We start from the raw sequence: 12,806 nt of genomic DNA on the forward strand, positions 1-12,806 counted from the left end.
ACAATTTATGCAAATAATTGTGACGTCCTCCATTACGTACGTCAACTACGTACCCTTCTACATCTGATAGGTCACAAAGCGCACAGTGCAACCTCCTAAGACCCCTGAACCTTCTTCTAAATAAGGCCGTTCGTACACAATACAACGTTAATCTACGAAGCCCAGCAGTTTTTGTCGCTAAGCGACTTACTCATAGAGCTTCGTATGCAGGAGTCGATTACATTTTGTTCTTTCTTCGCCGACGTCAATCGCTCGCAACCTGTTTGTAAAGATCCTTGTTTACGAAGGACTTGAGTGTAGGTAGTATTAAAACTTATGCAAATAGGTACAAATTACCGTAATAATAGGTACAGATAACCAATATAATAAATGTATTTATCCTGTCACCTGTCAGGAAGAAGAAGTCGTCACGACAAAAGGAATGACGTTCGTTAAACGTCACACATACTCAATCACACTCTAGTGCAGTTCCTTGATAATTTAATAGAGTTTCTTTTATTCAAGTTCGTCAAGCAATACGGGTAGAATTGATAATAGTGACCAACCCATAGCATTCACAGTGAAATAAATTCAAATAATCCTGCGCAATACGCTTTATCAATATACATACAAATTACAATTCACAAGTATGTTACGCTTGTAAAACCGGAACACATTCATGTGATATTGTTGACAGGAATGGACGACATTTTATATAGATCCTTACTACTTATTTAAATGCAGTAACATCTGTGTAACAAATATGTTGCCATCCCTCACATTATCTTTATGTTAAACAGAGATGCAATGATGTTCTTATCATAAACATCGTTCATGTAACAATAATTGAAATTCAAGTTTACTTGACTCAATAATAGCTGTCGCTCGCGACTCTGTTCACACAGAATTAAAAAAAAACAATTAGTAACCTATATGTTCTTCCAGATTATGTTTTATATGTATCCCAAATTTCATTGTGATCCATTCAGCCGTTCCGGAGCTACTACAAACATCCATCCATCTAAACATTCGCATTTATACTATTAGTAGATTCTTCCTATCGTCATCCTTAATTTCAATTACAGACCATTGTGTTAATAACGCGTCCATATTAATATACTTAGTTCGTTCCAAATCAGATCCTGGAGTTATGTGAGCCTTACAAGACGCCATTGCACCGAAACAATGGACACGACCTTGGTCCGTGCCGCACCGTGCTGACTATTGACCACTTACAATGAGGTCACAATTTACACGCATACCAGTCATCCATCGATTGCATCTAATGATCATATAATGATTTATTCGACCACATTTGATATGAAATATTCACTTTAAGTAAAGGTTTCCATACAAAAGTTCTTAAAGAAACGAGGTTCACGCTAAGCGCCATCTGCGCTCGGCCACCTCAAGCCCGGTGAAGCTGTAAATGCCTCTTCAGGGCAAATAGTGACTACTCAGTCACAAAAAATAATAATAACGGGGAGCGTCTATTTGATTTTATTCACCGGTCGGAATATTTTGACCTCATCCTGTCGATATAACGTCTGTCTGTACTTACAAGAGTCGGAGTAATTATTTCAAATTAAATTATTAATGTTTGTAAATCATAATTGATTATGCGAAATTTAAAAAAATTGCTTTTTCAATTAATCAAAATATTATAGTAAAAAGATATCCGGGTATTGTTATGTAATTGTAAAATGTAAGCGTCAATAGCCTAATGGTTAAAGGTACGGATTTCCGATCACGAGGTCGGGGGTTCGAATCCCGCCATTCGACTATTGTCGTAAACCATATCCTAACACAAGCATAGAGCTTAGTTGGAATGGTAACAGAAATATTAGTAAATTTACAAAAAAAAATCTGCTAATATTTTATAAAAAAATAAAAAGATGATAAGTAAATTGCAGCACTTAAGTGATTAAAAAAAATTGATTTTGACCATCAAATAAAAAAAAACCCGGCCAAACGCCATAACAGCCTTATAACTATAAAATATGGGGTAAAAAGTCTCGTTGTCGTTACAACTTATAAATGTTATGTTATGTTTGTACCTTTAAATGTACTGTGGAAGAGAACAATTTTATTTAAAAGTGCAGCGCGTACCAAAACTCGGGCACTTTTAAAGAAAAATCCTGCTTTAGGAATGTTGTACATTGAGGCTTGCCTTATTTCATTTTGAACTTTAAATTCTTCCATGTACTTAAACATGTGTATAACAAATTTTGATGCTTATTTTAGTATAAAATAAAGTCTTATTTGGATATAAAGAGATCGTTTCTTACGCTTTGTTTTAAAGTCCATTACATTTTTAAAGAAAATCTTAATAAGCATATTTATTGGCTAGGAGCTTATAGTCCTGATGTAAAAGTTACAATAGTATAGCTTAGTAGCTGGTTGCTAATCATAGTTGATTCAAAACAAGACTTCGGTTAAAACTATATATTGGTTATTATAACTAACATCGTCATACATTCAGCCAGGATCTACGGTTTTGGTAACAAGGTTGATAACAGCCATCATCAAATCATCGGTTACTGCGACTGAATATTACGACTTCTTTCGATGTCTTTGTAACCGGTTATGAATTTATTCGCAACACAAATATGACGTGTACTTAGCAAAGCAGTAAATCTGTTTGAAAACACGAAGAAAACGTCGTATTTCAAATCGGCGAGTCGCTGGAATCCGGTCGGACTTCCGAAGAAGGTGGCCCCGCGGGGCTACGGTACATTCGAGAGCCGAGCACAGTTCGGCTATTAGAGAGAGACAGGCTGTGTTAGAGAGAGAAGCGGTTGCAAAACGACCGCATTCCTCGGCGACAGCCCAGTGACCTAAAGCTCGGGTACAGGGAGTGGACAACCTGTTCTAATCACACCGACTCAATCAAATACATAATTAAATTAATCAATTAATAGTTCTTTATTTACCATAACTATAAACAAACATAATTGCTTTTTACTGACCATGACAAAGCATTTGTTTTTTTCGTTTTAGAGCATACTTAACAAAAGGGTCTTGACAGACGGAAGGACGGACGACAAAGTGATCCTATAAGGGTTCCGTTTTTTTCCTATGAGGTACGGAACCCTAAAAAGTAATAATAATAAATGTGTACAATTTAATAATAATTCGTCTAGACATACCTAAAACAATGTCACGTAATAATGTTGTAGTAGGGGAGGCGAAGCGGGGAATTTGGGATTTACACGAACGTGGCATCATAACATAAGGGGGAAGCTTGTGCCCTATCGAGTACTCCACATAAGTGGCCCCAAAATTGAGGCAGCATAATAATAAAAAAATTACTTTCGTTACAAATATATGAAATGTAACTGAACGAACATAATAGGCAGAGTTGGTAGAGTCATTGCATTGCAAATACACTTGTAAATTTTTAATGAAGCTTCTTGTGAAAGTCCCGACGATAAAAAAAAAACTATTAATATTGCGTTATGTGAAATTTCTGCACGCGAAATTACGCACGTCTGCTTAATGCGTAATCGCTTTTCATCAATCAATTGTAATTTAATTTTCACTATTAATACATCATTGAATAATTTCGTTTACTTTTAAAGTTATATATTGGATTTGAGTACGTTTTAAAATATGAATAATAACTGTTTTCTTGACATAAAAACTAATCCTTAGCCGCGACAGTGTTAGGCCATATGACACCCTTTAAGGCCAAAAGCGTTTCGTTTCGATAATAGGACAGTTCGGACTTGTTTGCCTCAATGGGGACACTGCCTAGTCCCCACATATTTTGCTTTATCTTATTATATAAAATCAGCATTATGCAATTAGATAATAAACAATCTAAATTCAATTCAAATGGTAAACTGTAACTCTTTGCGTTTACAACGTCATTTTAATAGACTACAAAAACCGTAGAGTAGCTTAGCGGGGATTTCGTAAAACGTTAGGACCTTATCGGGATTATGTGTTGCACGAACTGGCCACTATTAAGCAACTCTATACCGTTTTAGAAAAATATGCGCGGCACTGGATGTTACTTCGCAACAAGGAAATAGCTCATTTCAACTCATTTGCTAATCTAACTTGTTTACATTCACATAAGTCGCAAAATAACCTAAAAAAAAATAATTTATTTTATTTTGTAATGATTTAATAGATAAATTTAATCTGACATTGATTTCATACATCATTTTAGTTTTAAATTAAGTTTTATCTTAGCTTATTATTTTAACTAATTTACAAGAAATTAAATGAAATTATTAATATATAATTTTCTTTCCAGATAATCTTTCAAGAGGAGATGTTTATGGTATGTGTATTTTACTTTTAAAACAATTGATTTTTATTTACTCCTGTAGTGTCACATACCTTACTCTCTCCAGTTCTATAAGGTCTATAACCTTCTCTAATAATTGGGCTACTAAATTCAAAAATAATTAATGAAATCCGTTTAGTTTTTTCAGAGATTAAAGCGTACAAACTTAAATATTAAATTGTAGTACCACTATATATAAATTGAATTTTATATTTTTAAATCTAGATTAAAACAAATTTCATAATATACAAATAATATTCATAAATTCGTCACCTTTTAACCTTGTAAGAAATGAGCCCAATTTTATAATATCTTCAATTAATTTAAATTTTAAATTGGACATTAAATAATTTGACGTAACATATTCAATGAATAAACATATTTGAAGCAGACCCGTTGATTATAAACGTTACATAACTTTATATCAAAAGCGGCATATTAATTATATTTTAAATAACTTAAGCAATTAGTCCTAATAATCAACCTTTATCAATAGATGTCACTACAAGACACAATTAGAGATTTAAATGAAAAACTGCCGCATTCGTAATCATTAAGAGGTTCCCTTTAGGATTTACTATGATAAAACTACACTAAGTGTGTCCTTTTTCTTATATTAAAAGGATGGGAAGTGTAAGTGGACTTTCCTGATGAGATGATGCATGGGAAAGGAAAATATTTTCTTTCCGTGCATACTCTCCTCCGTCGATTAAAGGTAGGCAACGCATGTGCAATTGCATATGTCTATGGGCAACGGTCGCTTCGCTATTTCAGCGATTTCAGGTGGCCGCTCGCTCGTTTGCCACCTTACGATAAAAAAAACTAAGTGTTGTTGAAGTTAATATTCTTATATAGACGACAAAGACTTGTTTCTTTTAAATTTAATTAGTAACAAAGTTATGGTCTCATTGCGCAGTCTATGATTAAACTTTACACATTGTCTTACTTATCCGGCTGCAAATCACGAGTAAGCGGGTTCTAACGGCGGATCCACACGGCCGGTTTCACATACGAATAGTCACTAATCATTCGTTATTGTTGGTCCGTTATTGTGCCTGGACTACTTATAGCTAGCGATGCAGCTGCTTATTAATTGATTGTTAGGAATTAATATTAACTCTGAGTAACAGAACTGATGAATTTTTAATCTATCAGTTAAATAACAGATAATATTGAACCTTCTGATGACTGACACCAAATTTTACTTGTCTAATCTTTTGGATAAACATCTCAGTATAGTTTTGAAGTTGCTTACTTACATTTTATATCTAATTGTACGAGTATTCATAATTTAAACAAACGAATACTTTAAATTTTGAATTGAATTATTGAATACAGAGTTAAGTCTTTTAACATATAATCTTACTAAATAACTAACCACTACGAAATAAATGAATTAATTAATACTATATTAAATAAACTATATACTAAAACTAAACCAAACTAAAAATAAAACTAAATAATATAAAAACATCGACCCCAAATCGCTGCGCTCGCATGGTAGGATTCCCAAAAGGAGAGTTACATACAGAGTTATGATTTTCGACCTTAACCCCTCCTCGGCACTATGATGATAAATGAACAACTCAAGTCTGTTAACCCCCTTGATTCGTAATTATTCAGGAATTAGCAACTAAATCAAAACATACGTTTGCATACAGTATCACCAACCCGAGCCACAAACGGCGGCAGCGTGCATGCGTCTCCCGCGCGCGACGTGTCACGCGAACCCGACTACCAGTACGGCCGCTTCGACGCCAGCGCTCTGCACATCGCGCACGCACTCAAGCAAACAGAGCTGCAGAAAGCCTACCACAGGCCTAAAGAGAAACCCATCGACTGCTATTTGGTAAGTCACAAAGAATTATATCAAAAAAGAAACACAAGAGATCGTCGCGCAAATGGTTAACAAAGTCTGCTTTAGTTAGGTATTACTTTTTTTTTGCTCATATTTAGGTTATAAACTCATAATTTCTATATCTATTTAAAGGTACATGTATATAATGAGGTTTCTTTTTAATTGAATAAAATTAATAATTGTTTATTGATTATTCGCGAATTCTAAAAACATGTGTACTGCGGAATATCACAGAATGTTCTGTCTCCGATATATTTTCACATTTATTTCATAACAAACACAAATGTATCACCGAATAACAATAACTTCATAAATGGTTTCTATCTAAAGAATGAACAACAAGATTAAGGTCAAGAATCACATACTGTGAAAATTATTATAGGATAAATATCTCTCTCTCTCCCTAGCTTGCATCCCACAAGCTAGTGGGGTCAGCTTTCCCAATCCGTCTCTTCCACTTCGCTCTGTCCATGACATCTTCTTCTGAGACTTGGCACTCACTCATGTCTTTTATAACTACATCTTTCCATCTCGTTTTGGGTCTGCCTCTGGATCCGCGACCAGGCAGGGAAAGTTGTAGTGCTAAATTACCGACGTAGTCTGGCGGCCTCCTCCTTACATGACCATACGCACATCCATCTCAGCATCTTCATTTCTTCATTTTAGGATAAATATATTGGCAAAAAAATATTGTGTGAACAAATGACAAATTGCTTAGCTATTACGATTTGTGTAACGACAGACAATATTGGGCAAAACGCAAATTGCAATGTCCTTCGACCACTGCTGGGTGCTGGGAAACCGCGATATAAAGCGACAAAACGGCGTCGTTACCCGACTTATGAAAACGCAACACTTTACTATTGCGATAGTACAGTCACGCACAAATTACAAAGTTGAATAAACTTTTCAATGCTTACAAAAACAAAGCAAAATTGCCTTCGAATACTTTTACATAAATAAAGATAAATAACAACCTGTCGAATAAAAATACAATTTTCTATCACTGTGCGTTTCCACTGCAGAAACACGTAGTCAAAAACATATTGTTATTTAAAAGAAAGAGACGACAATTTGTACATATATTTGGACAGTATAAATTGAAGGCACGATAAAACTGTAAATCTGTATATAGATTTTGTTACCAATACTTCCAATTATTGCAATTACCTATTATTGCACACTTTATACAATTATTGTACTTTTGGATGAAGAAGAATATAATTATTATAAAATAATTAATTTGTTCGTGACTGTACTCTGAGGTAATGCGTATCGAAATGTAAAAGCCGGACCAGTCTATAATATAGCGGCGCATGTCAACATTAATGTGTGAATAAGCGTTAATAGCTTTGTCCAAAGTGACAGGGATTATTTTGCGCGCTAAGAAAATCGACGGATTCCTCTCTGTATATTTTATTTGTAGAAACTGAGACTAACAATTATCCAGAAACTTCCATAACTTGAAAATTAAATCGTATGTAATGCAAAGTGCAAAAGCAAAAAATAATGAAAAATTAACAGTAATGCCAAAGATTTTTTTTTCAACTTTTTTTATACATTTAGTGCAAAGCAAAGGTCTTAACATAAATGTTTTATGAGTTGGTTGCAACAATATTTCTTATCTTTTAGGTACCTTGCCTGTCTTAAACCTACATATCATTTATGTATGTGTTTACACGTTACACGCTGTCGTACGTAACTGTACTTACAACGCAAATGCTCTATATTATCGTATGACAAGAGTTTGTACGCACCTGTACTTATTAAAATTACAGTCGTGTACATATAATACTTAAGAATAAAGATATTAAGTTCTTGATTATTCTTCGATGCAAAGATATGTTTGGTATCAAAACAATGATTTGGTTTTTAAAAAATTAGAATGACGCATCCAATTAAAACAAACTAAATTTTCATTTAAAATAACGTTATAAACTTACCAAAGGTACCGTCGAATCTGGATAAGTAAGAGACAAAGATATCGTAATATTTTTCTCACTCGTGGAGGCTGTACGTCGGGACTGGGTAATAACTCTCGCTTGAAGAGGTTTTTGCTTAACCAAGTTTGACAGTAAATATTATTATATAATCTATTTTTATACTTCTATTATAATTGCACTTTTAAGGATCGTTTGAATAATATTAGAATTGCTTTTTCTACTCTCATAAGACATACAAATTGTTATTAAAAAAAAAACTTTTGTACACTATTCCATGTGACTGTACACTCATACAAATGTCATACCGCTGTACCTTACAATGTTATGTTTGGTACCGTTTCTTTGTTAATTTATCGTCGTTGTTTAATTATAGATAGCACATAGAGCTGTAATAATATTGTACGTGTGAACTACGCCTTGTTCGTGCACCTAAACTTAGCCTAGGTCGTACACGCTTATTATATGTTTACAATAATTTAACCTTAATTATACTATATTGTCTTACACTTCTTTACTTTTTAATAATAATAATTTAACTGTTTAATGGATCTATATTCAAAAAGGGTCTTGACAGGCTGACGGACAACAAAGTGATACTATAAGGGTTCAATTTTCTTTTTGAGGTACGAAACCTTAAAAAACGACTTGAACCCAAAAATGCAGAAAAAAGTAGCAAAATTATTGTTATTTTTTAATCTGTTTTCAAAGAAGACATACAACAATCAATATGTGAAAGAAATTGATTAAATTTAATATATAAATACAATGCAGTTAATAAAAACTTAACATTAAATATCTAAACACTAATTCCAGTATCATATCACATTAAATAAATATTGCGATTCTAGAACTTTTTTTATTAACATCATTGATTTTTCCCAGCAGTTAACATAATTCATAATTTAATAAAAAAAAAGTCAATTGCAAGGGACGCGTTGCACAGAGTAACATTGCTGCAGAGACAGCACATTCCATCAGAGATCGCGTGACTCTGTTGAGTGGAATGTGTACACTGTACACGTTGATGTTAATAAATTACGCGGCATCGGTTGTTTTGTTGTTAAGAGATCGCAATTAGATTATTTTCAACATAGGAACCAGAAAAGGAATATTTATGTACTCGTAAATATTTATTCAAATTTTGTCTATAATTTCAACCGATAATATGAAGTTTTTTTATGAACAATTTTGACTAAATGATTGTTTTTGTTTATCTAAAATCTAAAAATAATCTATAAAAAAGGTCTTCTTTGACGCTCCCTCTAACGTTGCGCGTTTTAGCTTGTATAGACTAATTTTTTTTTTAATTTACCATCGCTTGCAATTTAAGTCGTATCAAATTAATCTCACAATCGGAAGCTGTCATTTAAAATGGCGAGAAATCGACGTAGCCGGTCGATTACAGGACGATTCATAGTCGACGCATCTCGACTCTCAACCACACTCCCTCGGTATTTATGATTGTTTCACACGAGGGTAGCACAGCGAGGGATAGTAGTACGCTTACTATTAAATCTGTGTTTTGTTTTGGCGTTCTACGTTTAAAAAATTGTAGTACCCACCGCAATGTCTGCTCTATGTCATGTTCTGCCTTCGTGTAAAGTTCTATGATGCGACTCAGACGGTCCGATGATAATGATTTATTCATATGTCTTTTTGTATTTATTCGCATGTGATCTAATAAATAAAGTGTAATATCGCTAACTCGACTTGAACTGTGAGAACTTTGATAGATTATTTTTTAGTATGTGACTTCCTGAACGTGTGAAAAAGTATATTTGATTTGAAGACGATTGACTTTAATCTTTTTACTATAAGAAAAAAACTTATGTCTGAACTTTTATACTTAATTTACAAAAATAAGACGGATTGTCTCATTTGTCCTTGAAGTATATAAGAAAGTAAAAAAGAAACTAATAAATATTATACTGTGTATAAATCGAACAATTCATGTGCATTGAATTATATATATATATATATATATATATATATATATATATAAATACGATTACAGTACGACAAGAATGTATGAATGAGAGAAATACATCCCTTTCTAATAACATCCAACTTTCGTCGTCCGGATCCGCGTTTCACCAGCGCGACGCAGGATGACGAAGGAGGTCGATTGGGACGTGCAACCTCTTTGCCTCAACCGCTCCTACATTATTCACATCGCGTCACACCTGCCAGTGTTTTACTCGGAACGTGCCTCTATTTATAGTAGTTTATTCTTATATCAGATTGAATTACGCGTGTAATACTTAACCTTATTACAGCATGATTTTTTCAATACGTATAAGAATAAATTAATTGAGGGAGTCGGGACAATATCACGGAAGTAAAATTACGAAATATAGAATTATAATGCAATTTCATTTGTCGATAACTCGGTCATTATACAGCATGGGGGGACATCGCAAACGGGATAATAAATAATGAAAATGATCTGTCGATGTAAAGCAAGCATCTCGCAGGGACTCAGTTGTGAAGAATAATAGCGGCAAGGAAAAATAAGGACTTTTGCCCAACGCATGCGAGCACTAACAACGAGTGAACTGCGACCTTGAAGTATTTAGTCAGAAGAGGTAAAGTGATGTGGGACGTACTTTCATCAACCATGTTAATGACGCAAAATATAGCAGTTGAAGAATACTGTTTAACTATTTTAATAATTAATTTGTAATATTAAACATAAATATGGACATCTCAGAGCTAGTCTTCTACCACACTAAATTAGGCGCACATTTCCTTCAGCTTAAAGATTACATAAGTCGATGTATCCATAACCGTTTATGGGCGAACCAGCAATGTGGCAACCATTACTGGCTTGTGTCGCACGTTACCATAAAAGTCCATTACCACAATTCAATGGAAACGTTCATTTCGATATGCCCACGAACATGAGTAGTGATGATATTCAATTCACCATATTAGATGATTTTATTAACATTATTTAGAAATTCATATTCGTATACAAAATGGAATTTTAAGAAACTTGACCCATAATTTTTTTTTTTTTTTATATTATTACGTCCAGTATTGGATGCCTACAAACAGCTTTTTTAATTCGGAAATGTTAGTCACAAACATCAAAGTTATGTTTTTGTTGTTTCTTATTAAAAACAAACAAGGTAATAAAATCCTGCGGAAGAAATAAATCGTGTGTCATCCGAGGCATTAAGATCGCGTCCAGAGATCAAATCGTACCGCTCTCTAGTTGCGACGCTCAGTGCATCTTAATACTGCATTAGTGCGTGCATCGTGACGAAACAAACTCCATCTCAATGCATACAAATATAAGAGCTACGCAACGGATTACTAACATTGACTTGCCAGTATTAAGTGAAGAATTATGCATTCCATCTCTTTGGTAGACACGGAGTTTGCGTTTTGCTAAAAAGGTGGCATACTGGCTACTAAAACCTTCGCCTTTTTAGTTAATTAAAAAAAGAAAGTAGATCACGTTGGAAGTTACTAACGAGATGTAGTCCCGAATAGTGCTCGAGAGAATTATTATGTAAATATGTGTATAATTTTATTTTAAAAAAATCTAACAACGGAATAAACGCTTTTTGTCTGCTGTTTTCAACTTATACAACTAGATTTAAAAAGCACTACACTAGCAATTTGATATTCTTTAATAACTCTTTAGTAAAGTAATGTAAAAATAACCAATGAACCAATTAATTTTAAAGATTAGTGTTTGTGGTATTGTACTGGACTAAGTCGGTCCATTCATGAAACAAATGTTGCTTGCATCTTCTACTGTTCTGTTATGACGTGTAATTTAAACTAACATCTGATTCATTTGTAAAAATGCTTCTAGCACTTAGACCATCGGTCTCACCACCACGTTCTGGTTTCAATTACTAATTGTTACAGCGTTCTATTTCTATTCTAAATTGGTAATTTTCAACTTAATATGTCCCGTAAATATGTAGTATGTGCGTATTTGCGTTACATGATTGTGAAAGTTTATTTCAAATATAATACGTATTAATAAAATTTGTCACAATCAGGCCTTACATAACGGCACACATTGCGATCATGCCTCGTGGTTATGAATGAATTGACGACGAGCCGACCTTGCTTACAGTCACCATGAAGCAATATTTTAAAGGAACATTCCTGAAATTAATACAATTATATTGTTACGGTCACTTCCGCACTTGCAGTTGAGCAATGAGTGAGAAATCTACACTAAACACCTGCTTTAAATGACAAAAAAATTACTCCTAAGTTAGTAAATTCAACAGTTAATCGAGACAGATAAACTTTGGTACGATGATATTATTTAAGCACCTTCTAAACTTTTTTAATGATCTCAAGAACCTACAAAATAAAACAAAAGAAATATACCTTATATTATAAACACATTTTTTAAATAACTACACGGTAAATATATTCAAATACGGATTATCCCGATTGTTTAAAAATCATGGGGATCGTAGTTAAAACCCACGTACAGGATAAAATACGATACATCTGAAAGCCAACACGGGGCTCGATGCAGCGGAAAATTACACGCCGAGGTAAATCATTACCAACGTGAGACCAAGAGAGGAATGTTTGTCGTTAACTAATTGAAGACGAGGAAGGAGTAACTAGGATACACTGATTTAAAGAGAATGATAAACGTTAACCGTTTCCCTCAAAGTTAAAAAGTATTAAGAAGTAAATTATTTATCAACCTCGGTATTCCCGCTGCTCGTTTGCCCCCTTTTGTTAT

The 12,806-nt window shown here is 33.7% G+C and overlaps 1 protein-coding gene across 3 annotated transcripts in view; it reads left to right on the top strand.

Annotated features, from left to right (window-relative positions):
- Hil (peptidase hillarin) overlaps positions 1-12,806 on the top strand; it is a 39,016-nt gene that overhangs the window by 7,505 nt on the left and 18,705 nt on the right. For all 3 annotated transcript variants that reach the window (XM_013307385.1, XM_013307384.1, XM_013307386.1), the window contains exons 4-5: positions 4,244-4,270; positions 5,938-6,125. In XM_013307385.1, the coding sequence (XP_013162839.1) occupies positions 4,244-4,270; positions 5,938-6,125 (215 nt within the window). The remainder of the gene's footprint in view (positions 1-4,243; positions 4,271-5,937; positions 6,126-12,806) is intronic.

Source organism: Papilio xuthus, unplaced genomic scaffold, assembly GCF_000836235.2.
Source record: "Papilio xuthus unplaced genomic scaffold, Pxut_1.1 DF828142.1, whole genome shotgun sequence".
NCBI lineage: Eukaryota > Metazoa > Arthropoda > Insecta > Lepidoptera > Papilionidae > Papilio > Papilio xuthus.